Source organism: Alexandromys fortis, unplaced genomic scaffold (assembly GCF_014885135.2).
Source record: "Alexandromys fortis isolate MF-2015 unplaced genomic scaffold, M_Fortis_MF-2015_v1.1 scaffold_2_1_26212458, whole genome shotgun sequence".
NCBI lineage: Eukaryota > Metazoa > Chordata > Mammalia > Rodentia > Cricetidae > Alexandromys > Alexandromys fortis.
This window is the reverse complement of record NW_026067930.1, coordinates 3643791-3670348: the sequence shown is the minus strand read 5'-3', so window position 1 is coordinate 3670348 and position 26558 is coordinate 3643791. Positions and strand designations below refer to the sequence as shown.

General features: G+C 48.6%; 1 protein-coding gene across 1 annotated transcript in view; it reads right to left on the bottom strand.

Moving 5' to 3' along the window:
- Positions 1-26558, bottom strand: part of Ago2 (argonaute RISC catalytic component 2) — an 83558-nt gene that overhangs the window by 23604 nt on the left and 33396 nt on the right. Inside the window, exons 2-12 of the mRNA XM_050145011.1 lie at positions 23940-24135; positions 14480-14600; positions 9640-9821; positions 7511-7647; positions 6078-6212; positions 5535-5622; positions 4593-4740; positions 3274-3393; positions 3010-3132; positions 2217-2350; positions 42-226 (exon numbers count right to left, since the gene is read on the bottom strand). Of these exons, the coding sequence (XP_050000968.1) occupies positions 42-226; positions 2217-2350; positions 3010-3132; positions 3274-3393; positions 4593-4740; positions 5535-5622; positions 6078-6212; positions 7511-7647; positions 9640-9821; positions 14480-14600; positions 23940-24135 (1569 nt within the window). The remainder of the gene's footprint in view (positions 1-41; positions 227-2216; positions 2351-3009; positions 3133-3273; positions 3394-4592; positions 4741-5534; positions 5623-6077; positions 6213-7510; positions 7648-9639; positions 9822-14479; positions 14601-23939; positions 24136-26558) is intronic.

Sequence of the window (26558 nt, the reverse complement as noted above, 5' to 3'; positions counted from 1 at the left end):
AACTCTCAACTCCCTGAAGCCTGCGGAGAGCTGGCACCCACCATACACAGGAGTCTTGCCGGGTAGGATGACGACCACCAGCTGAAGACCAGCGTAGGTATTCTTCAGATGCCGGAACATAGGCTCCACACTGTCTGCCCCCTGGGCATATTTACAGAAGCAGGGCTGACCCTGGATGGGCATCCCGGCATCTCTCGAGATCTTCCTCAGTTGCTCTGTGAAGGACCTGAGGGGAAAGGCAACCTTGCTGAGATGTATAACAGATGGGAAGGAAGTCATATCAACTAGTGGTTCTGAATAAGATTTACAAAGTGGGGAAGTGGGGGGAAGCACATTTCTGAGTGTTGGTGGCCCACGCATTTAATCCCAGCACTTGGGAGGCAGAGGCAGGTGGATCTCTGAATTCAAGGCTAACCTGTTCTACAGAGTTCCAGAACAGCCAGGGCTACAAAAGAGAAACCCTGCCCCTCCCCCCAAAAAAACAACCCAAAAACAAACAAAAAAGCATGTTTATGGAGGTTAGAATTAAGTTTTTTCAGAGCTGGGAATGTAGCTCAGTTGACAGAGTACTTGATAGCACACACAGTCTTTCATCCCTAAGACTGACTATTCCAGGCATGGTGGTGGATGCCTGTGGTTTCAGCATTTGGGAGAGAAAGGAGGGTCTATAGCTCCAGGCTAACCTTGGGATGCATAAACTGTTTAAAAAATGGAGAACTAAGGTTTTTATTTACTTTTGGTAGCCCAGGATGGCTTCAAACTCAGGATTCTATTGCCTCAGCCTCTGAGGGACAGGGTTAGGAGGTAGGCACCACGCCATTCTAGAGTTAAATTTCAGATAAAGCCAGAAGTCAAAACTCTATCAACCTGTGGAAGAGGTGAGTGGGCTATATGCTGTGATAAAAAAATTAAAAAAAAAAAGCATTGTGCGAGAGAAAAAACGCCATGCAACAGAGTTCATGTGGAGGAGAAAGGGAAGAGGGAGACTGGCCGCTGGGGATGGGAGCAGCAGAAAAGAGAGAAGTGGGAGAGACAGAAAGACAGAGAAAGAGGTGGGAGGTGAGCAGGGCCCTTTTAAAAGGGAACATAGTGAATGTGCACAGGAGGTGCTCTTAGTGTCTGCAGCTGAGGACATAGCCTGTCAGGCCCCAAGGGCAGGCTGGTGCAGATGCCTGAATACTGACACTACACACCTGGAAGGCCCAGGGGCAACAACCCTGGGATGAAATGGCAGCTTAAAAAACGCATGCTTGTCGGTGATGGCGCACGCCTTTAATCCCAGCACTTGGGAGACAGAGGCAGGCGGATCTCTGTGAGTTCGAGACCAGCCTGGTCTACAAGAGCTAGTTCCAGGACAGGCTCCAAAACCACAGAGAAACCCTGTCTCCAAAAACCAAAAAAATAAAAAATATTAAAAAAATGCATGCCTTCCCTTAGTGTGGGTTTTTTGTGCCGTGCAGACCTAAGCAACTCTCTAGTAAAACAACCCAAACCATTAGTTGCCTTGTGGGTTTCCCCTGCTGCTCTGGTGGGTACAGAGACACAGACTCAAAAGAAAGCAGGGCAAGTGAGAGCCAAGCAAGGTCAGGAGACCCCAACTCAGGTGACCCCGAGACTGACTGAGTCTATGCTCAGTTCCAGAGCAAGAACATGTCTAATCAGCAGTGAAGGTTCCTATCTATAGGGTCAGTATTCACACCTTCCCATATGCTGCATTTACAGATTCATGTGCGTGCACCTGCCTTCGTGCCAGCAGGTGGGCGTGCTTCTGGACAGAGAGGCCAAGGATGAAGCTGGGCAGGAAATCACTAACACACAGTCTCTGCTTTGGCTTTCTTTGCTCTGGGCTTCTGGCTCATTCTATTAGAAGCAGATGCCACCAATCAATCAGTGGGTGACAGCCTCCAGTCAAGGAACTCTGCCTTGCACTGGACAGCATCACTCAATAGCCTCTTGCTGTGTCGGTCATCGGTCAGGTGACAGCTACACTCTGCAGGTTTTGGGGACCTCCCTTTACTGTCTCCCAGAGAGGCAGAACACAAATGTCTCATTTTCCCTCTAACCTTGGAACAAAAGTACAACCCAAAGTACAACCCTAGGGCCCCAGAGCACATTCTTGTCGGCACCAGGCTCCCCGGCCAGTGACCTGACACTCTCAGTGTGCTAGGCTGAGGAGCAGGCCCTTTGCAGCACATGGCAGTCTCAAGCAGGCTTACTTCAGATGGACTTCAGTGCACTGGCGCTGGGGTGCGAAGCAGGCGATGGCCCACACCTTTATCTCGATGCCTGTGTGGAACTGCTTGTTTCTCATGTCCCACACACCTTGGACAGGGGTGGCAATCGCTTTGTTCTGCAAATAGAAAGTGGTTTGGAATGTGAGGAAACAAATGGAAACCCTGTGGCCGCTGGTCCCCTGATCAATGAAGACTCTTCAAGCATGACTGGACTGGCTCTAGTATCCCTAACTAGCAATGCAGACAGCCCACACACGTGTACAGCATGGCGGATTCTGAAGGGGGGCCGGCAAGCTAGATGAGGAAAGAGAGGATGGCCGGAGAGATGATGAACAAGTAGGTGGACAGCAATGAAGAGCCGAATGGATGGATGGATAGAAGGGATGAAGGAATGAGAAGACAGAAGGATACGGTGCCTAGAACTGGATAAACAGATGCGGTTGGGTGGAATCAGATGAATGGGCAGTTAGAATAATGGATGGAGCTGAGAAGAGTCAGACCCCATCCCCGAAACCTCTTCCATAAGAATGAAGTGAAAATTTTGATGTTAAGACAGACTGTTAGAAACACTAAAAGCAATGTGCAGACTTTAAAAAGGGATGCAGAAGGTAGAGTCTTTGTCATGCACGGGTCCAATGGGAGCAGCTCAGAGCAGCCATCGGCAGTGCCCAGTGCTTACCCCACAGGTACGGGGCGGCTACAAACCTGAGAACACACATGGCTAATCCACCTCATATGTGCACGCACACACCCCACACCATCCGCCTGCACCTACCCTGCCCCCGTAGAGGATGGAGGGAGGCTGCAGAACCCGTCCTGTCACATCTGTCATCTCATCTTTGACCATGATTCCAAATTCGCGGACATACGGGTCTGTATTGAAACTCGCACTTCGCATCTTTAGGAAGAAGAGGAAGACGAGTCAGTGAAGGCCTCTGCTCCTCCTGAGGGTCATCCCTGCTCAAGCACAGCAGTGTGTGCTCAGGCTGTCCTTGCCGTGGTGCTCCATCCCGGAGGAACCTGAGAACCCAGTGCTCACCAATTTGCTGATCTCCTCTTGCCGATCGGGTGCCGACCTGGCAGTGGCTCTGATCATGGTTGAGGTCTGATTGTCTGTTAATTTTTTTATACATCTCTGTCCAGCCACTATGTTACAGACCTATAAAGAAGACACACATGTCAACATATGAACTGTGGGAGAGAGACGGTTTTCAGGAACTCAGTACCCAAGCCAGAGCCCTAGCCAGTGGTGGGGCTGCTCCATAGCCTACCACTCACAGCAGAACAAACCTGACCTCACACAACTGCATCCTTCAGCTTTGGTGGCACTGATGGGAACAGTGGATGTGAGCTGGGCATAGTGAGTGGCTCACATCTGTTGTGCTGGCTAGTTTTATGTCAACTTGTCATAAGCTACAGTCATCTGAGGGGAGGGAGCCTCAACTGATAAACTGCTTCCCCAAGATGGGGCCATAGCCTGTACCCCCATCCCACCCAAGTAACAGGCCTAGACAGAAAACCAAAGAGAACTCTTAAAAATAATGGTAAGGATGCTGAGGTGTAGCTCTCCACAACAGAGGACCATTCAAGCTTTCCTTAGGGGCTTGCTACTGGGAGTCTGACCACAAGCACATGGGAGGCAGCACACAAGGGTGAGATGCAGATCCAGGAAGACTTAGAAGTGAGTCTGATCAAGTGCAGGATATGAAATTCCCAAATAATCATTAAGAATACTAAGGGAAAAAAGTAATTGGTTGTAGGCAGGCATGCAGGGTATTCTCCTAATTAGTGATTGATGTGGGACGGCCCATTGTATCGTGGTTGATGTTACCCTGGGCCCCATAAGAAAGCAGTCTGAACAAACCATGGGGAACAAGGCAGTTAGCAGCACAGGTCCATGGCCTCTGTAACAGCTCCTACCTCTCTCTAGATTCTCAAGCAGATGGAGTATCTGCCCTGACTTCCTGATCAACCGTGGTGTGGGAGAGTATGTGACTTTAGCCCTTTCTTCCAAGTTGCTTTTTTGGCCATGGTGTTTCATAACCATATCAGAAAATCTAAGGAAGACACCATCATCCCAGGGCTCACAAGGCTGAGGTAGGTGGGATCTGAGGTGGGGGCCAGCCTGGCCTACATTGAGAATTCCAAGTCAGCCAGGGCAACAAAGTGAGATCCTATCGAAGAAAGAGGCGGGGGATCCCCAACCAAGCTGCTAATCTCAAGAAACTTTGGGAGGAGGGGTACACAATAGGGCCAAATCTCAACGATGCCATGAGTTGGCTGGGTCTTTCAGCAACAGTGAGGCTGGGCTGGATTGAGGCTTTTCATCCCCGTCAAGGGTAAAGTGCAGAGACTTGCCTCCAAGGGAAGGTAGGTGTGTTTCTGCTCCTGTCCAACTTGTAAACACGGGAGGTGGGGGTAGCGCAGAACCAGTTTGTGCCTGTCTTTGAAGTACTGGGCCACTGTACACTCCACTGTCTGCCCACTCTCCTGCTGCAGCGGGAACCTGCGGAAAGAGGTGACTCAGGCAAGGGCCTCCGGGCTCCCTGGACACTAGAGTTCCAACACGCCTCCCAGACCAAGCAGGCAGCAAACGCTTCAACTAACTCCTGGACTATTTCAGAGCCTCTCAGCTCTCAAGCTGCCCGTGCCTGTTGGGAAACAGCGACTACATAGACATCTAAGAAACACACCAATCAGTTTCTACTAGACAGTGCAGGATACAGGAAGATGAATCCAGAAGTCTATTTCCCAACAGAACACGGTGACTCTAAGTAGGAGTTAAGAGCACTGGCTGCTCTTGCAGAGGGTCCAGTTTCCAGTACCCACATAGTAGCTGATAGCCACCTACAACTCCTGTTCCAGGGGATCTGATGCCCATTTTGACCTCCATCGGGACCAAGTATACATGTGGTGAACAGACATACATGCAGGGAAAAAAAAATCATACAAAAAGAAAAAAAGATAAAAATTTAAAAGCAAAAACAAAAAATCCCATCTTATCCTATTTTAAATTATGCGTGTATGTGTGTGGATTTGGTGTGTGGGTGTGGGCACCAGGGCAGTACATGGTGGGCACTGCAGCTGGAGCTATAGGCGGTTGTAAGCTTCCCAACACAGGTGCTGGGAACCAAATTAAGAGCAATACATGCTCTTAACTACTGAGCCATTTATCTAGCCCCTTTGCAGAAGAGTGAATGGGCCACAGAGGTAGCTACTAGTGTTTTAGGAGTCCCATGGCTTCCAGTGTCTGGGAATCTGAGTGACAGGAAGGAGGGATGGCTGTTTTAGCTGCCTTACGTTTGGTGACTGGCAGGCCGACGGGTCACATTGCAGACACGGTACTTCCTCTTCATCTGACCACAGTGCGTTATCTCCACCTTTAGACCTGGTGACAGATAGCAGGCATCAGAGCGACTCGTCACCCACCTACAGTCCAAGACCCCCCCCCCCCCGAATCAGTTTTCACACATGGCAACTTTGGCAACATTTGAAGCCATGGGGTTCTAAGGAGGGGAGTAAGAAATGCAGGCTATCCTCAGAACTGGATAGATGCAGGTCTGGATCCACCTGTCCAGAGATGCCTTCTGCCAGCAAAATGCAGCATAGTAAGATTTGGGTGTCACCACTACCCTTCTTTCAGGGTGATTCTAGCCCTAAAGTTTGTGGCTCGGGGGATGTCCCACACCGTGTGGTTGTCCTCATTAGAGTCACGGGCTCAAAGTCAGTGTGCCTTGTGGGTCACTCCTCCCTCAGAATGGAACAAGAACCCATCCATCCATGCATGGGCAGGCACGGAGGGGGCCCTCACTCCCTAGCCTGCTGTGCTGGGGGCTTCTTTACCTTTAATTTCTTTGGTAAACTTTACCCTTTGGGAATCTGTCAGAGGTTTTTGTTGCTCTTCAATACTTTTAAAATCCAAAACTTCGCAGACGAACTCGATCACCGGCTGTGCCTTATAAAAGGCTGTGGCTGATACTGTGTGCAGAAAAAGCGAGAGAGACACAGACAGGAGCGTTTGATGGAGGCGTCCAGAGACATTGATGTGACTAACTAGCAGCTGCTCAGGAGGCTTGCCCTCCATTTCTCCCTGTGGTGTGCCCCCTGGCCCTCTGTGATGAGAAAACCAATGCCCACTAGGCCCAGAGCTCTACACCCCAGGTAGGGACTGACCACAGCCAATGGTAAGGGACTGGCTGCATCTGAAGTAGTCACCCAAAGAATTACTGTGGTCATGAACAAGTCTAGCCTGACAGGATGGTCAGGACCTTGGATCCTGTAGGCTTTTCTGGCCACCTCCTGCAAGAGGCATTTCTGTGATTTTTCCATTCACTCAATTCTTTCGCAATTAGTATGCACCTGAGCGAGAAGTACTCTGGGGGCTCCTGGAGCTGCTGCCAGGACCTCTCTCCTATGTGAGAGGAGGCATCATTCCTCCAGACTGTTGGTCTCTGGCAGAGGGAAGTGTGGTCCCGGGTCTCCTGAAGCAGGAGGGGACAGCATGCGAGCTACAGTGTCCCAAAAGAAGGTCACATGGACCCCATTACTGAGAGCTCCCTGGATTGTGAGGTGGGGACTGATGGAGTCACAACTGGATGGCGTTTCTGGGAGGCTGTAAAAACTCAGGAGGTCTTGACTGGAGAAGTAGATCACTGGGTGTGCGTCCAGGAAAGCATTTCTCCCTGGCCCCTTCCAGCCACCCCCTTCCCAGCCACCGCAATTGAGGTGAGCAGCTGTGCTGTCTCATGGCCTCTTTGCAGTGGCATTTGGCTTCAGAATGACAGCATCAGCGTAGTTTCGACGGAGTCCTCTGAAACCCTGAGCCGATCTTTACTGCTTTAAATGGTTTCTTCTAGGTACTTGTCACAGCAGTGACAGGTCTAACATACTGCCGAAGCTGGTCATCCATTGGCACCTAGTGGCGCCCTTCTCTCAGTGTAAAAACCTTGAGTAATCAGGGAATGTGGAGCGAAAGTGAGGGATGTAGAAATCCTACTCCGGGGTATCCTAGTCACGCATAGGTCCTGGCAGAGCCAGTTCCCCAGGCTGGCTCAAGGGTTCCTGGGAATGGAATACTTCAAAGGTTCCAATACCCAACTAGAAACCACCTCAGATATCAAACATGACTGGCACAAGCTGGTGACACAGAGGCTAGAGGTGGCTATGAGAAACCTTCCTCCTAATGCCTGGCTCCTCTGCATATTTTCAGATCTCCACCTCATGTAATAGAGGCTGCACGGGCGCCAGTCACCCAGCAGTGAATGGGTTTTTCTTACCATCAATATTCAGCATCATTTTCCAAAGAGAAGGTCGGACTGACTGGTGGAAGCCAAACCATACTTCTCGGCCCCCGCCCAGGGGGTTGGAACAGCCTTCAGATGCAGTGAAGAAGGAGCGGCCAACAGGGGTATACCTGCCAGGGAGACAAGCCCTCTCCTGATCAGACAGAATCAGTCATGGTGGGCCAGGCTGACTCCAGCCTCTCCTCCAGTCACCCCAGAGGCTCTACACTGAGACCATTCGAGGTTTCTTCCCTGTAAAGCCATGTTCATTAAATGGAGTTCTTGTCTGCACTCACAGTGTGAGCAGTAGCCCTACAGACATAGGCTGTCGATGTTTACACACATGAGATGATGGAGGGGCAAGGGGACCTCTCTCAAGGCTCTGTGTCAGTGTGAGACAAGACACACTGTGGTGCGAGTTTAGACTCACTTTGAGGTACCTTCCTTATGAATCTCCAAAGGACAAGAGTTAATCTGGGAAGAGTTCTGCCTACAACTGCAGCCTTAGGACCATGCAGATGCAGGTTAGCTGGTATTCCAAACTCTTTCCTCATTCTTATTTTATCTGACACTGTGCATAGCTGGGCAGACCCATCGGTGTCTTCCTAGTCCAGGGCTGTGCTAAGGAGGCAAAGGCAGCTAGAGCATCCCAGCTCTAAGTCCCCGAGCTGCCACTTACTTCTCTGTGTGGCTGTGGTCCATCATGTAGCTGGCTAAACTGGTACCCATTCCCTGTTCACTGTAGCTCTTTCAACACAGGCACCAAAGGCAGGAAGGAGGCTGTGGACAGCTCATGCTCCCAGAGCCTATTCTTAGTAGTGCAAAGATCCACAAGGTCTCAGGCCAGTTCTGCACCGCAGACCTAAGCTAGAGTCCACCCACCTGCTGAGGACGCTCTCTCAAGGGCATCACCTAGACTACTGGATGCGTGGGATGTGCCACAATTCAGGATGACAAAGGCAAGACAGTGTTCAGCCGCAGTACAGGTAACACCGTTTGCTAGTGAAATTATGGAGCATGCCCATCTCACTTTCTGCCTGTGCTTGTCAATCCTGTTGTGTCTTGACAGTCTTCTGACTAAAAATCAGCATAAACAATCCAAAGGAATTCCGAAGAAAGGAAACCATAAGAATTCCTGCCGCTCAACTAAAAGTATAGTCAATGTGACTGACGAGAAGCTTAAAGGGTAAGGGGGTTTGTCGCCAAGCCTGGACCCAAGTTCCACTGCCAGGACCCACATGGTGGAAAAAGGGAACCAACTCCTACCAAGTTGTCCTCTGACCTACACACACACACACACACACTGGTGGCATGCCACACACAATAAAATAAATACCGGTTTAATAAATTAAACCATATACAAGATTTTGTCAATCACCATTCCAGGCTATTTCTGTGCCTACCTGTCTCCCTCCCATCAACAGTTCTTAGCACGACAGGCCGGCCTGGGCCCTGCCAAGAGTAACAGTTGGCCCTGGGATGTAGTCTATTCTATGCCTAAGACATAGATAGTGAGCCAAAGGAACACCCAATTTTCTCCAGAGTAGAGGGGTCAGCCCCAGGGCCTAAGCACTGAGCTTTCTTTCTGCCTTACTTCTGGCCTTCCAGTTTCAGTCCCACCATTCCTGAAGTCCTACTGTGTGCTTTGTGTGAGAGCTAAGCTTGGATGCAGCTCCCAGGCCTTGGTCCCGTGTGCTAGTCACTCTGTCGGGCAAGCGGGAAAATGACAAACCACAGAAATGATCCCCGCCCCCTTGCTAGGTGTGGCAAAGGGTGATCCTCTAACAAACTGGCTGATGCCTCTGGTGCTAGCCATTGTCATAAAAGCTGCAGAGAAGTATCCCAGGGATGGGTGTCCAATCAAGCACCATGTGGGTGTCCACTGCGTCATCCAAGTGCTGCTCTGGACTCTGCACAGGGCTGTGTGAGCGCAAAGCCAGAGAGGTGAACTTTCTGCACTTAGGCAGGGGCACCGGTGACGACTCTTACACTATCCTCTTCCATCTTGGACTGTTCGCCCCAGACAGAGCATGTGTGCCCACCACTGGCTCCTCAACCTTTCTGAGAACACTCAGCTTCATTCAGTTTGTGGTCTTTTCTCCCCACCCACCTGATGCTCTCACCTCATGGATGGCAAGTGCCTCATGACAACGTCCAGGGCCTGGATCGTCTCAAAAGGGACACTGGGAAGCCGCCCCGAAAGTGCATCGTGTAGCGCCTGCAGGCTCACACATGACACCCACTTGATGGACACCTTGAAGATACGGTCTTTGCCTTCTCCTGGCAGCGTGACCTCCAGTTCCACCTGCAAACCAAAGCACAAAGGTCATTTCCTCCCAAAAAGCACAAGAAATTATATTTTTAACTTTGAGTATGGGCAGGGGTGTGCATGTGTAGAGGAGGTCGGGAGTCTATACCAGGTGCCTTTCTCAACTGTTTCCCCTTTGAAGTTTCAGCCTCTCTTCCAACCTGGAGCCTGCTGATTAGCATAGGCTGGCTAGGCCGTGAGTCCCAGGGATCTCCAAACTGACTCTGTCCCCTCCATCTGGTGCTAAGGACAGAACCCAGGTGCCCCTGCTTTCGCGACAAGCATTTTACCAACGGAGTCACCTCCCCAGCCTCAATTTTATTTACTTTTAACAAATGCGCATAATAGCCGGGTGGCGCATGCCTTTAATCTCAGCACTCGGGAGGCAGAGGCAGGTGGATGGATCTCTGTGAGTTTGAGACCAGCCTGGTCTACAGAGCTAGTTCCAGGACAGGCTCCAAAGCCACAGAGAAACCCTGTCTCGAAAAACCAAAAAAAAAAAAAAAAAATGCGCATAATGAACAGTGGTCAAGAGTGCTCCTCAGCACATAGGACACCCATGACTTCAACATACCCACCTTTCTCCCAGAACACTTGCTGAATCTACCTGCAATGTAATGTCCATGGCTGGATCACCATTGTGATTTATGCCTGCGACAGTGCACCACAACTGTGGCCCACAAAGCACTCGGGTGGTGATCAAAGTGACTTTGTTATCTGCTGTTGACATGTCCCGTGTTCTTGGAATGCTTTCTCCTTTAGTGCCCAGACAGGCTCACCTCATCTTATATGCATCACCAGACACTGAGCTAGCAAACAGCCCAAGGCCCCGGAGCCAGGAAAGGGCAGAAAGGGTACTGGGCTTGGGGCTGGCCTGTTGCCACCACTCACAGGGAAACACAACCCAGATGTGTGTCCAGAACCCAAGGATGGCTGGGACATCACATGGTACCAACCTGGGTAGGGAAGACGGTGAGCTAGTTACAGACTCAACCTCGGAGGACATTGATACTGAACCAAGCAGCTCTTGTTTGGACATCCTTGCAAGAAGGAATCAAACTGAGAACAAAAGTAAGTGCATTTTGGTACAGCACACCACTCGGAAACCAAGGGAGGAGCCAGCTGCACCGTGACACAAAGAACCAGTGTCTGGGAGTTGTGAACACAGAAGCAGCTGTGTCCTCAGCTGCAGGGCCACCGATCCCCAACCCCACAGAAGGAGTGACAGCACCAGCAGGTGTCTGGTGTCACAACCACTGTGCTGGCCAGGCTGGAGGGACAGCTGCAGGGCTTGGTGCCATGCATCCTTTCCTGATGGGGACGTGCAGGTCATATCCTGTTTCAATGTGCCCAGGGAGCTGCTGTCTAAAGGCTTTCTGGGAAAGCCTTGGCTGGATAGGTTCTTTCAGTCTTATTTTTGGTCAGCTTGACACAACTAAAATCACCTGGGAATAGGAATCTCGAATTGGCCTGTGAGCACTTTCTTAATAAAAGACTGATCTAGAAGGGCCCAGCCCACTTTGAGTGGAGCTGCCCCTGGGCATGTAGTCCTGGGTTGTATAAAAACCAAGGTGAGAAGCCCGTGATTCATGCTCTCTCATGGCGCCTACATCAGTCCCTGCTTCCAAGCTCCTGCCTCGGCTTCCCTCAATAATATTTGACCTTTATCAAATAAACCCACCCCCGAAGTTGCTTTTGTTTTTATCCCAGCAACAGAAATTGAACAAGAATAGAAATTGGTGTTGGGCTGAGTGGTGGTGGTGCATGCCTTTAATCCCAGCACTCGAGGGAGGGAGGGAGGGAGGGAGGGAGGGAGGGAGAAAGAAAGAGAAAAAGAGAGAGAGAAAGAGAGAAAGAAAGAGAGAAAGAAATCAATCAATCAATCAGAACTGGGGTGTTGCTGCGATAGACCTGACCATGTTCTTTTGAATGGTTGTTGGAAGCATTTAGAGCTTTGCCTGGAAGTACTCAGAGCCTAAAGAGCTGAAGTACCGGATCTGGAAGATAAGGATGTTGAGAACAGTGGTCGGGAAGCCTGGCTTGTGAAGTTTCAAGGGGAAACAAAGACTGGCCATTGGTGTGATGTGTTTGAATTAATAATCTGTATTGGTAAAACCTTTTGTGCTGTGATCTGTAGGGAGATTTTGATGAATGATTGATACGGGAGGATTCAGCACAGCATGCCCACTGCCACAGTTAAGCAGGCAGTCTTGGGTTGTATAAGAAAGTAAGTAGAGCCGGGCAGTGGTAGCACACGCCTTTAATCCCAGCACTCGGGAGGCAGAGGCAGGCGGTTCTCTGTGAGTTCGAGGCCAGCCTGGTCTACAAGAGCTAGTTCCAGGACAGGAACAAAAGCCACAGAGAAACCTTGTAAGTAAGTTAGTTGAGCAAGCCATGGGAGCAAGCTAGTACTCATGGTTCTTCCATGGCCTCTGCTTCAGGTTCTGCCTCTCTTCCCACTTTGCATTCCTCACCTGGCTTTCCTGGGGATGGATTACGACCAGGACATGGGAGCCAAGTAAACCCTTTCCCCTCCAAGTTGCTTCATCATGGTGTTATCAGCAACAGAAAGCTAGAACGGTGGTGGTCCTCCTGTAGCAAGACCAGTTTCCCCAGTGCATGTGTGAAGAAGCACCCAGGAAGGACTAGGCAGAGACACACGGGTGGATGTCCTTAGGCATATCCCAGTTCTTAGCAGCATGTCCCAAGTATAAACACCACAGGGATCCCTGGGGAAGCCTCCTGCGCCTCCCCTTCCCAGAGGATCCAGGCAACTGAACACCTTCTGATCGGCTTAGCAGCTATCGGCAGGGGTTCCCATGAGCTGGAGCTCAGCTATAACTTCCATCTAAGAAGGAGACACTCAACTCTTCCTGGCCCAGGAGGCAGTAGCTCTGAAGCTATAAATCTACAGGCAGCTGGCAGGACACAGAGCCAAGGTAAAAAGAGACTGAGGACTTCAGTCCCAAATTTAGAGTGACCGTGTGTAACTTCCATCCCATCTCAAAGTGAGGCCATGGGCTTGGTGGACACAACTCTTTTCTGTCCTAAGGAGTGGCGTTCTTTCCAATGGGCTGGCAGTGATGTGAAGACCAGGGAGAAATGAAGAGTTCTGGAGAAGATTGTTCATTGGGCAGGTGGTGGGATATGGATGCTGGCATGTGCCCATATCAGGTATTACATTCCCCCTTGAGCCACTAGGTGGATGCTAAGCTAATGGAGTCAAGGAGAATCCTTTCTTACTACAGATGACAAAAGAAAAAGGTCACAGTAGGAAAAGAAAGGGAAACTCCTGCGCTAGCGGGAAGGTTCCCAAGTTCTCTGGGACCCCAGATGCTCTGTGTGCAGGCTAGCGCAAACAGGCAGTAATCACATACACTATCCTTGCTTGGCCTCATGTCCTGGGCAGTGGGGCTGGAGCTCTTCAAGCCTTGCTATCTGCACTACACTGTGGGACCAGAGGAGCACACACAGCCTCCAGCCCTGTGATGCAAACCCACACTGCGTCTGAGACCGAGATGGACCACACACACACAGGGAAGTGGGGCTGCCTATCCCAGACCAGCGCTCCAATCTGCCCTGGAGAAGTAGTTGGCTTGGCAAGGGGAAGTGGCTTATGTCACGTCACGTTGCTAAGAAAGGCACACCCACAGCTATTTTCACCCCAGGCTGGGCTGTGTGTCTGCATCTGAGCAGCAGAGACTCCATTCCTCCTTCAAGAGGGCTCTCCTCATGCTCCTCCTAGTGTCTAATTATAAATCTGTACCAACAAAACTGTGAAGAAACTCCTTATGCTTTCCTTTCTTATAGAACTTTAAACAAAAACAAATGTGTAATTTAAACACAAAACCTTAAGATCAATAAATCTCAAATTCACAGCCTGTTAATTTGCCCAGGAGAGGCTGCTCACTCATTCACACCCAGTCCTGGGATTCCCTCCAACTCGGAACCCTACGCCCATCATCCTACCCCAGAGTGGCAGCGACAACCCACGTGCCACTAGTGACTGGGAAAAGCAAGATCATTACACGACACACAGAGCTATGTAATCATTGGCCCTCTCCCTGCCCTAACATAGTACATTCCTGTCAGCATGGTGACATGGAGCAGAGCCACCAGGTACTGAGACTGCCTGGCCCCACTGGGGATACAGACAGGCACAGATGAACCAAGGAACTTGGTCACTTAGCAACACAGCCATTTTCAGACCTGCAGAAACTGTGCCAGTTCCTTCATTCTCAGATGTGTCAAAGACTGGGCACAAGCTTTATTACTTTTTAAATAAAGCGAAGATAAAGGTAAAACTAATAAGGGAAGGTAACCATTTTCTACGGCCACCAGCCTGACTCATCCCCCTCCTCCTCCTCACTGCAGAGGAGGCCGCTGCAGCAGCACATCCTCTTTGTTATACTGCCAGCCAGCGACACACACACACACACAGTGTGGTCTGTGGGTTGCACTTGGGAGTATGCTTTACATTTCACCAGCCTCACTGCAAACCTCGCACACCATCCTCCTCATGATGAAGCCCCACCAAGCAGCTGCCCTGGCTGTCCAGATAAAGTGATTTTACACATTAGAGAAATGAATAACCTTGGACCAAGTCTGAATCTCACACTACTAGCTGGACTGGGCCCCAGCACTCACAGCCTCACCTTGTCCCTGCCGATTGGAAGGGGCATGGCAGTGTACAGATTCTTCCTTCCATCAAACACTGGCTTCCGGTCCCCGAAGATCTGGGTCTTAAAGTGCTGGACCATGTGCTCCACTATCTCCCTGAAACAGAGAATTCAGCGAAATGTCAATTAAGTCGAAGAGGCGGCATGGGGGCTGGCATCTGATACAAACTAGCTTTGAAGCCACTTTAGAAAACTATGGTTTCGGCAGGGCGGTGGTGGCACACACCTTTAATCCCAGCAGAGGCAGGAGGATCTCTGTGAGTTCGAGACCAGCCTGGTCTACAAGAGCTAGTTCCAGGACAGGCTCCAAAGCTACAGAGAAACCCTGTCTCGAAAAACAAAACAAAACAAAACAAAACAAAACAAAACAAAACAAAACAAAACAAAAAGAAAACTATGGTTTCTGCCTGTCGTGCGGCTCTCCCATCCCGTGGTGGCAACGGAGTGGGGGCATTGAGGTAAAATCAGCCAAGAACCTGAACTGGGCTTGTCTCGTTTTCCCGGTCACACAAACGTGGCAGAACACCCAAGTGAATTAACACAGGTCAGATGGTAGATGTCACCATAAGCTCAAGTGCCAGGTACACTGAAGGGTAGCTGTTGGAATTTCTGTCCCAAAGTTGTAGACTGGACACCCACACCTCTGTTGTGAGCCTGAGAGTCCCCCATTGTCCACAGACCACATTTTTTGGCACACCCCATTTACAGCAACCACTGGCACAAAGTCCAACCTAATGAGTATAACCGTCACCAAATTTTTCCAGAAAAGTCTTCACTCCCCCTTGCTCAAGCCAAGCAGAGTAGCTGCAGAGACATCTAAGAGGAAGCCCTGCACCAGACACGCCCTGATTCCTGACTTCACCAAGCTGTCACTGTAAGCCCATGTTCTGTGCCCAAGAACAGCCTGCATGCTGAACACAAGGACAACAGTGGAGGCCACCGGGCCTTATCCTTGTTGATGGGGAACAACTCTCTCACCTCTTGAGAACTACGGTCACACTGCCCTCAGTGTTCTATATGCAAGGACACTGAGGCCTGTCTCTCCTCTAGCCTACTTCCGAACCCCAGAAACTGCTGGGCAGTAACCATGCTGACTGTTAAACTTTTGCTAGAGTTCTGGAAGTTTCTTTAAAAAATAAAACATAAACCACATCCTTCCGTTAATTTCTAATTATGCAGGTTTTATGTTACTGCACCGTCGTTTTGACAGACTTATGCCCAGCCCAGCCTTCTCAGAAGGAACAATCCAAGCTTTTACTCATAGACCCGTCAACATTTTTAAAAATCGTTCTTGTATTTTGTTTTTTGAAAGAAACATTTTTGTTTTTATTTTTAATTACATGCCTTGTGTGTGGGTGTGTGCATGCAAATGCAGTGCCCATGGAGGCCAGAAGGCTCCCTGGAGCTGGAGCTACGGGTGGTTGTTATTGTTTGATGTGGGTGCTGCGGACTTCACTAAGCCTCTGCCATGGCCTCCAGTGCTCACTGTGTTTTTACACTGAGTCGGTTGGGACCTGATGTTGTCTTACTATGACCTTAAGAAATATGTCCTTATTACTATGTGCAATGAAACCACCCTGCCTATAAATGCAGATATTATCCAGCCATGACATCTGGGTCAGCCACTGATCACACTCCGGTGTCTCTTACGGTTGACACTCTCTATCCCTTTGAGAGCATCACTTTAAAATACCAGGCCAGGGGGCATGTAATATTTTTACTTTAACATATGTACCCAACTGCCTTCTAAAACCTCTAGAGCAGTCTATACCGCAGGAGGGGCTTAAGGCATGGCCACGAGAAAAGGGACACGATAAGCTGGTGTACAGTTCCCCTGAAGTAACTGCCATTTTGGGCTAGTCTAGCTTTGTCCTCAAGCAACATGGGGCCTAGCTGTCTCCTGAGGGCTGGCCATATGGGACTCTTATTAGGGTGGGCAGGACTGAACTTGAGGGACATACGTAGGCGCTGCTGGAGAGTGAGGTACACAGGACTCACCGCAGCAGCACAGCAGTAACAGTGACAGATCGTGAGCTAACCAAGGTTGGGCCATGCCGGCTTTCACACAGGTGGCTGTGCATGAACAATGGGAAAGGGATGAAGCATGAAATCAGCAGGCAGCTGCCTTCCTGCTGCACTGAGCTCTAATCCACGAGGGACCGGAGTGGGATCCTGGTGTACACAGCATCACTAGGGCAAGCACAGAATATTGGCCTGCTTCAAGACGGGAGATCCCACAATCAGGAGAGCACCGTTCCCAACATTACACACCACTCTGATCATCAGAATCCTGAGACTGGACCCACTTAAGGCATACTACAATTAACAGCAAAATGAAAATCATTAAATATTTGCATATTTAACCAGCCAGAAGCTCTCACAATAATTTGCAAGCCTGGTGGGCTGGCTCTGGCCTCAGCCTGTAGCTCCCAGCCCCCTCAGTTGCTAGGTAACTGAACTGACGCAGTTTCTAACCATGGCAACCTAGGCTTCTTACAGACTGACGCTGGCAGATCACGTGCCCATCGCCAGCCACGTGCCAGTGCCTGATGCAAGCCTGAGTCACGCCTCCTTTCAGAAAGGGTGTCCTGCATGCCGAGGATGGCATGACAAGAGTCTCATGGGAACCGCAAAGCTCAGATAACTACAGTGCAGTTTCCCACCCTCTCTCCAGTCTGGAGGGTGTGCGCTACAGCACTGGGCCCCTAAGTTCCTCTCCCAAGAAGCTAGCAAGCAAACCGACACACCCACTTATCAGTCTTCACTGAGACAAAATAAAAGACCTTGGAAGATCCTCAGCACCGACAGCTGCTCAGCCCAGCTGGGCCTGTGGCTTTTGTGCAGAAAGATCCTTGTCACAGGAACACATTAACAGGATCTCATCTGATGTCCAGCAGGTCAGATGACAAGGTCCTCTCCCCAGCAGCTATGACAGGAGAAGGTGCACCAGCAAAGTGGACTTTGACTTTCTTCACCAGGTACCAGCACCCTCAGGGACAACAGTCTGTAACTCAGATTACAGATCTCCCATAATGTACTTGGCTCTGGACTTAGCCTCTTACCTTAAAATGTGCACTGGGAACAGGAAGCAGCTGTTTGGGGATTAGGGTGACTGAGGGATGGCGTACAGCATCTCAAGGAAAGGACACTCAGCCATGAGTGACGGGGAGGGGCTGTCCACGAGCACAAATGCATAGTTTACTGATGGTTTCAACAGCCCGGAAGGAATCTTCAGGGGCCAGGGAGATGGCTCCATCAGTGAAGTGCTGGCCACAGACTGAGGAAGTAAGTTTCAATGACTGTGCTGGAGAAGCAATGTCACGGGCCACCCAGCCAAGGCCTAACTGGCAAGCTTCAGATCCAGTGACAGAACCTGACTCCAAACAAGGGCAGCACACGAGGAACGACACAAGGTGAGCCTCTGGCTCCCGTACACATCCAATTATGCACGTGTAGGCACCCCCCAATCTTCAAGGAAAAATAATAAAAAAATCACCCCAACTGAAACCAGAGTATTTTGCTTCTTAGATCACAACCCCCTGACGGAAAGCAGATAGATACCTGTGGCCTAGCATATGCAGAGCAGTGATACGGAAGAAAAGGGAGAAAGAGGCTTCGAGAAATTAAGACCAGAATTGTCCTACACAACACAAAAAGTCAAGATTCAAGTCCAAGAAACATGAATCCCATGTGAATTACTCATGGGCACACCGTAGTCAAATAATGAGAAAGCAATATTAAAAATATGAGGGGCTGGGTGGTGGTAGAAGTCCATCCTTTAACCCCAGCACGTGGGAGGCAGAGGCAGGCGGATGTGAGTCTGAAGTCAGCCTGGTCTACAAGGTGAGTTCCAGGAGAGGCAGGGTTACACACAGAAACTGTCTCAAAGACAAAAAGAGGGACTGCTTGTTAGCTCAGATTAAGAGCACTGGCTGCTCTTTAGAATCTGGATTCAATTCCCAACACCCACATGGCAGTTCACAACTGTCTGTTACTCCAGTCCCAGGGGACATGACTCCGGCTCTGGCCTCTGCTGGTACTAGGCATACAGATGGCATGCAAGCACACAGAAAAAACAAAACAAACAACCACAAAAAAACCCATAAATAAAATTAATTTAAGAACATTAAAGAAAAAAGATGACAACATGTGAACTATTCTGACCGGCTTTTATTTTCTTTTATGAGTATGTCAGGGGGAGAGAGAGAGAGACTCTCACTATGTAACCCTGGCTGTTCTGGAAGCTATTATATAGATCAGTGTTGCCTTAAACGAGACATGAACCACCCAGTCTGACCTCAGAAACAGAGGCTGTTCAATTGCTGGAACCCACACAGTGGGAACAGAGAACCAACTCTTCCAAGCTGTGCTCGGACTTCCACGTGCACACTATTAAGTAAGACACATACTTCGTCTCTCTCTCACACACAGGAAATAAATAAATGTAATAAAACATTTAAATTAAAAGCTGGGTTCGTAAAATGACTCAGTGGATAAAGGTGCCTCCTGGCAAGCCTTATGATTCTGAGCATCAGCCTTGAAAACTACATAAAGATTCAATTCTATGGTTGGGTGGTGGCGGCGGCGGCGCACGCCTTTAAACAGGAGACAGAGGCTGGAGGATCTATCTCCACAGAGTTCAAGGCCAGCCCTGTCTACAGAGCAAGCTCCAGGACAGCTAAGGCTACACAGAGAGACTCCGTCTCAAAAAAAAAAAAAAAAAAAAAACCAACATCAAAAACCCAAAACAACTCTTCATATATGAGGCCTCAAAATGGGAGTGATTTCCCTGGTCCTGGCCTCCCAGAGCTAAGATTCCAAGTGTGAGCCACCACACTTAGTGACTTAGTGTAAATCACTAAGTAGAATTATCAAATATAAAAGGAGGCATTTCCTAATTATAGAAGAATCAGTTTGTGGTATGATGGCACATGCCTTTAATCCCAGCACTCAGGTTGAGGCAGGCGGATCTCAGCAAATTCCAGGCCAACCTGGTCTATAATACAGAGTTTCAGGCCAGTCAAGGTTACATAGTGAAAATTCTGTCACAAAAAAACAAAAAACCCAAACCAAAACAAACAAACAAAAAAACTATGCAAGTTTAGGGCCAGGGAAATGGTTTAGGGGGTGGAGGTGCTTGCTGCTGCATCTGACAACCTAAGTTTTATCTCTGGATCCCACAAAGTGAAGGAGAGATCCAGCTTCCAAAACTTAGCCTCTGAGTATGCGTGCTCATGCATGTGTGTGTGTGCGCATGCAAAAACAAAAAGGTACAATAATTATAGACAGTAACTATTAACAGGGCTTCAGAATACATAAAGCACAAACAATCAGAAAGTACTTCTGGAAAAAGAAGCAAGTCCATATCTTATTTGTATGAGAAAAATAAAAGGCTATAAATGATTGGGCTACAATTAACAACCACCTCCTCCCAAGAGCAAAGCACAGCTGCCTCCACCTCGGGGAATGCTTCTCGGGACTGGGCAGCATGCACGCCTACAAGTGAGACGGACTCAGGGAAGGGTCTGTGCAAAGAAGCTGCAGAAGAAAGCAGCTCGCACCGACCATGTGAGCAGAGACTGAGCCGGGGAAAGGATGGGAATCAAAAGAAAAGAAGCGGGGAGGGTCAACAAAGCAAAATACTTTTTCTGGGCAAAGACCTTGAGACACTGCAACCCCTGAACAAACCTGATTGGGAGAAAACGCAGAAATGTAAAACACTTAGGATGAATGGGGCTCCATACAGGACCCATAAACACCAAAGAATACATAGAACTTGGCATGTTGGCGCACACCTTTGATCCCAGCACTTGGGAGACAGAGGCAGAGGCATGCAGATCTCTTAAGTTTCATACCAACCTAGTCTATACAAAAGCCTGTTTAAAAAAAAAAAATCACTCGCACACCCACGCCCTCACCACATACTATGAACAACTCTCTGCTGGAAAATTCAGTAACTCAGATGACATGTGTAGACTCCTTGAAAAGACAAACTCCCCAAGTATGCACAAAATGAAACAGAAAAGGGTGTCCTGATACTGAGGGAAAAACTAAGCTGAAGAAAACAATTCCTACAAACACTGTTACTGGCCCAAACTAGCCCATTTCAATGGCATTCAGGAGGTACTTACTGGTACAATTACAGAAATCATATTTTTTTTTCTTCCAATCTATGTGTGTGAGGTCGTGTGTGGAGGTTAGAAGGCACCTTCTACCTTGAGACAGGTCCTTTTGCCTAATAGGCCAGGCTAGCCTCTCCTGTCTCCTCCTCCCACCTCATCACAGAAGCACTGGGATTATAGCCACAGATATCCTTCCAGCTTCATGTGGGCTCTGGGATTCAAACTCAAGTCCTTGCATTTGCCCGACAAGCGCTTTACTGAGCAATTTATCTCCCCGGTCCCGTGTCTTTGCTCTTACAGTATACAAAGAAGGAACAGTTTAGTTTGCAACTTTCTGAATTAGATGCTACATAAAAATAGAACAAAAGACAAATACAGATCTTCATTCCACAGAAACAAATTCAAACCAGTCCTATATAGAAAGAAAACATCATGATTCTCAGGCACGGCTCATTTTTAGAAGCCACAACTCATGCTAATATGAAAAAAAGAGACAAGATATGACCAACAACCAAATCTTCAGCTGACTGTCGGAGACTAGTCTCAGAGGATGCGGGTAAGAGTTCTCTCTGCGAATCCTCTAATAGCACATCCTAAAGATGAAGAACTGACTACTTCCCAATTAACATCAGGAACAGGACAAGTGGTCTCTGTAGTGCCTACGCTCAATATCCAGCTGGGTTTTCCTCACTCTGCAGTAAGGAAAGAAATAAGATGTATTGCACACTGGAATTAAGACAACAGGACAGAAGGTATCGGCAGCCCATGAGGATTTAATAACAATCCTTATTTTAAAAAAAACATGCTAAAGTTGGGGCTAGAGAGATGGCTCAGTGTTAAGAACGCTTGTTGTTCTTGCAGAGGACCAGATTTGGTTCCCAGACCCACATGGTAACTCCCAACTACTTGTTACTCAAGTTCCAGGGGATCTTATTCCTTCTGGTCTTCATGGATACCACAAAACACAAGGTACACATACAATATACATAGGCAAACATTCAAATACATAAAAATTGTTGTTTGTTCTTTCTTTCTTTCTTTCTTTCTTTCTTTCTTTCTTTCTTTCTTTCTTTTTTTTTGGTTTTTCAAGACAGAGTTTCTCTGTAGCTTTTGGTGCCTGTCCCAGAACTAGCTCTTGTAGACCAGGCTGGCCTCAAACTCCCGGAGATCCGCCTGCCTCTGCCTCCCAAGTGCTGGGATTAAAGGCGTGCGCCACCACTGCCCGGCTATAAAAATTGTTAAATGAACTAACACTCACATAAAATTCATCCTTCGAAGTGTATAATTCAATGGTTTGGTGAGTTGTAATTTTGACCCCCACCCCCCAGTTTAAGTTTGATGCATGTCCATCGTCCCCAAATCAGCCTCTGTGCTCTTTGGCTACTACTCATCTGAATCTGGAAAATAACATTTTAGGATGCTACTTACAAAAGCAAAGAATATAACACTTTAGATTCAAAACAGTAATAATTTAGAATTTCAAAGGACTTTCTGGTTAAAAGGCAATTGGCTTTTCCCTGCTTATTATTCTCTTGCTTATTATTCTCTTTGTTCATTGTTTCAAGCAAAGATATAGCTTTGCAAAAACAAACTAGGAGAAGGCAGCAGTATGAAATTCCAGCCTAGAGTTAAGACTGAGCACTGGCTAGCATGTGCACCATAAACAAGACAAGCTGATGAATTATTGGCCTAGTGAGAGACCAAAACAGGAACCAAAACGGCCACACGCATGGCTGACTGACCCTTCCTTTCAAAGGCAATGTGATAAATAGACAGGAACCGAAAAGTCTCTTCAATAACAAACCTCACGCTACACACAAAAACCAATTCAGGATGGGGCACAGATCTGAACACAAAAGCCCAAACTGTAAATTTTCCAAAGAAAACAGGATCTTTATGACCTTTGTTGCCACAGACTTTGAAGAGAGGACACCTGTAATTTCTAAAAGTTTATAAACCGGACTTTAATAAAACTTGGAAATTTTATTCATTAAAAGGCACTAATTAAAAACCTCTAATATGAAAAGAAAACAGATTTGAGACTGGATAATATTGCCAGAGACCCCCCAGATCATGCAGAGGCAAAGGACACCCTATGAATTAAGACAACAGGACAGAAGGTATCGGCAGCCCGTGAAGAAGGGGGAAGATGTTCATCAACTGTTACCAGGGGATGAATAACGCCACAGGAGCAGCCAGCACATCAAGGAGAGAATCAGAAATGGCTCAAATGCTGACAAGGTGTGGATAAACCAGCCAGCTCTCCTGACTCGCTGATGGAAACCGAACCTTGCACCTGCCTGGGACAAGCGTGATAGACACCCAGGTAGTGAAACTCATTCCTGCCCCGGCAATTATGGGGAAAGGAAAGCCCATATCCATTCAAAACAGGAAAACAGGAAAGACGGGAGTATTTCCCTCATGAGAGCTTCATTCCTAACAGCAGCCAAAAAAGAGAAAAAAAAAAAAAAAAAAAAAAACAAACCACCCAAGTGTTAACAGGAAGATGAAAGGGTAAATTATCAAATATTCAGTGAGGGCTAGGAGATGGCTTGGTGGATAAAATGTTTGCCACATAAGCATGAGAACTACAGTTCAGAACCATGCAGATGCCAGCTAGTCAGGGCAGCCACAGGTGGAGAAAGGGAAGTTCCAGAGCAAGCTAGACTAGTAACAGAAAGCTGTGGATTAAATGCCACACCTTACCTCCATGAGTAAAGAGTCAAGGAAGCTGCTCAACCTCAGGCCTAAACATACACATGTATACACATGGACATGTACCTGCCCCCACACATGCAGACATGCAGCTCAATGCTATAACTCAACGCTAAAATAACTACTACAACAAACAGAACAACACTGGTGAATCTCAAAAGACAATGCTGAGCTGGGCAGTGGTAGTGCACGCCTTTAATCCCAGCACTTGGGAGACAGAGGCAGGCGCATCTCTGTGAATGAGGCCAGCTGGGTCTAAAAGAGCTAGTTGGACAGACTGCAAAGCTACAGAAAAACCTTGTCTCAGAAAAAGGGGGGACATGCTGGGCTACAGAAATGAGATACAATGGCTAAGATACCTTGTTGCAAGGCTTCTGTGGTCAGGGAATAATGAAAGCTGACAAAGTTAGAGCTATGTGGCTTGAGGGCAGGCCTCAACTGGAAGAAGGCAATGGATGAAGACCTGTTCAAACATCTGGAGCAGGACACACAGTGTGGGAGCACACTGCACTCACGTTACGACTTCCCAGGAGAGTGTCAGAAGACACACAAGACTGGGGAGCATCTAGTCAGTCAGGGAAGCAGAGGGGCAGGATTACCTGTTCACTCTCCTTGGGCATTTCTCTGGTTTGATGTCCAATTCGTAGTGATAGATGTCAATTTTGGGGATGTCCATTTCAAAGAAATTGGCCTGTAGTTTGATTGTTCTCCCGGAGGTGCCGAAGTCCGGCCGAGGTGGAGGCTTGAAGGCATATCCTTGGATGGGTGACGCTGACGGAGCAGGAGACGCAAGAACTGGAAAACAGTGAGGAGACATCAGACATCAGGGACTCCAACATGTCCATCAGAATCATGGCGCACAGCCCGGACTTCCTACAGAGGTCCTTACCCACCGGGGGCAGGCAACAGGGCAGTGTATCATGCCAAACCCTTCCCCACCAAGGTCCTCTCCCTGTTTTCCCAGATCACTAGGAAGTCAGGTTTTCTCTGTTGGGGACTTCCACCTCTCACCCAAGGCTCAGAGAGAGTTCACACTGTGGCCACAGCTAGACCCCCCTTCCATAACCTCCCATTCCATCAGTGTGGCTGGATCTAGCCCTCCCAGGAGACCACACAGTGCATCTTACTTCCCCTTGGGCCACTAACCCGTGTTCCCCAGCTAGAGATGCCGTCCGACCGTACACAGCCCCAGCACAGGAGCCTTGGGTAGGCTCGGGGAAGGGTCCCATCCCAGTTTCTAGGCACTCGTTCAGACACCCAGCCCGAGTGTCATGGGGCTCTCCAGCCATCTAGTCCATGTGGCCAGTTGTGTGACAGTGCCCAAGAACTCAGCTTTCACACTTCAGTCCTGCCCAGTGTCCCTGCCATGTTCTGGTCAGGAGTCATCACCTAGGAGGCCTTCAGTTCCCTTTACTCCCTCCCCATGGTCAGTCTCATGCTGTGCTGCCACCCCAAGGTCTGAGAGGGTGCAACAGAAGCCCAAACATTTCTGGTGGACTCTCCACCACTGCTCAAGGGAGCGGAGGCTCACACAAACACGCACATGCATGTACATGCCCCCACCCCAGCCTCAGCAGCAATCACGGCACCTATGCCATTTTCTGATGTCCATGGGCTGCAGCAACTCACATAGGTACTCAAGGACGGGCCCTCCCTGGCCCCGGGAAACCACCACAAGAACCTCAGCCCAGTAATGAACCATACTACATTTCCAGAGGTGGTAGGGTTTTTCTGGTTTTCTTTTTGTTTGTTTAATGTGCATTGATGCTTTGCTCCCATGCATGTCTGTGTGAGGGTATTGGATCCCCTGAAACTGGGGTTACAGGCAGTTTGTGAGCTGATAGAGGTGGGTCTTGTACCTTATCTGTTGCTTTCATTGGTTAATTAATAAAGAAACTGCCTTGGCCCATTTGATAGGTCAACCCTTAGGTGGGTGGAGTAGACAGAACAGAATGCTGGGAGAAAGAAGCCAAGTCAAGCAGTCGCCTGATTCTCCCACTCCAGACAGATGCAGATTAAGATCTTTCCTGGTAAGCCAGCTCGCGGTGCTACACAGAATATTAGAAATGGGTTAGATCAATATGTAAGAGCTAGCCAATAAGAGGCTTGAACTAATGGGCCAGGCAGTGTTTAAAAGAATACAGTTTCCGTGTAATTATTTCGGGTATAAAGCTAGCCGTGCAGGCGGCTGCGCCGCTCCTAATTCAACAGTGAGCAGTCATATGGGTGTTGGGAATTGAACTCAGGTCCTCTGGAAGAGAGCCAGTGCTCTTAACTGCTGAGCAATCCCTCCAGTCCCCAGAGGTGGTAATGTTTTAACACTAACCCAACCCTCAACTTAGGGTGTGCTGGGGTGACCCTTGGGCTAACTACTGTCCACTGATGCGCAATGGGCAGAGGTGGGGTGGGATTAAGGTGTGCTGTGCTGACTCATGTTCTCCCACTCCATGTTTCCCTGTGCTGTCACTGGAGAGCTGGAGCAGAATGAATTTCCAGTAAGGAATGCAAGACCCGCCGGACAAGAACGTATCTGTGACATAAGGCAAAGGTGTCCCCACTGCTGTTCAAATCCTTCTGCTCCAATCTGGGTTTGAGACAGGTTTTGCTGTGTAGTCCTGACTTGCCTGGAACTCACTAGATAGTACAGGCTGGCCTCCGACTTAACAGTTATGCTCCTGCTTTTGTATCCCAAGTATACGAACCAGGTACAGACATGTGCTATGTGGCACAGTTAACCACGTTGGATGTAGCTGTGGAAAGTGTCACACCAACTCCAACTCCAGGAGAGGACGAATCACAAATTTAGGAAAAATACAACTATATATTTGTCTTAGAACAGATTGCATTTCCTTGTTCAAATGTCCTATTTCTTTTTTCTTCTTCTGTTTTTTTTTTTTTTTTTTTTTTAGTTTTTTTCGAGACAGGGTTTCTCTGTAGCTTTGGAGCGTGTCCCTCTTGTAGACCAGGCTAGCCTAGAACTCACACAGATACGCCTGTCTCTGCCTCCCAAGTGCTGGATGGTGTGCCGCCACCGCCCGGCTCAAATGTCCTATTTCAAGAGGTAAGCCGCCTGCAATCCTTGACAGTCACTGGGAATAAGCATGCCACCAAAACAGTACAGCAAGCCTTTCTTATTGTATTAGGGCCCAGAAAGGCTTGGGAGACCTGCTCTCTTTCTGTTTGCTTTCTGCAAGGAAGGTAATGTGCCGCTGAGCAGA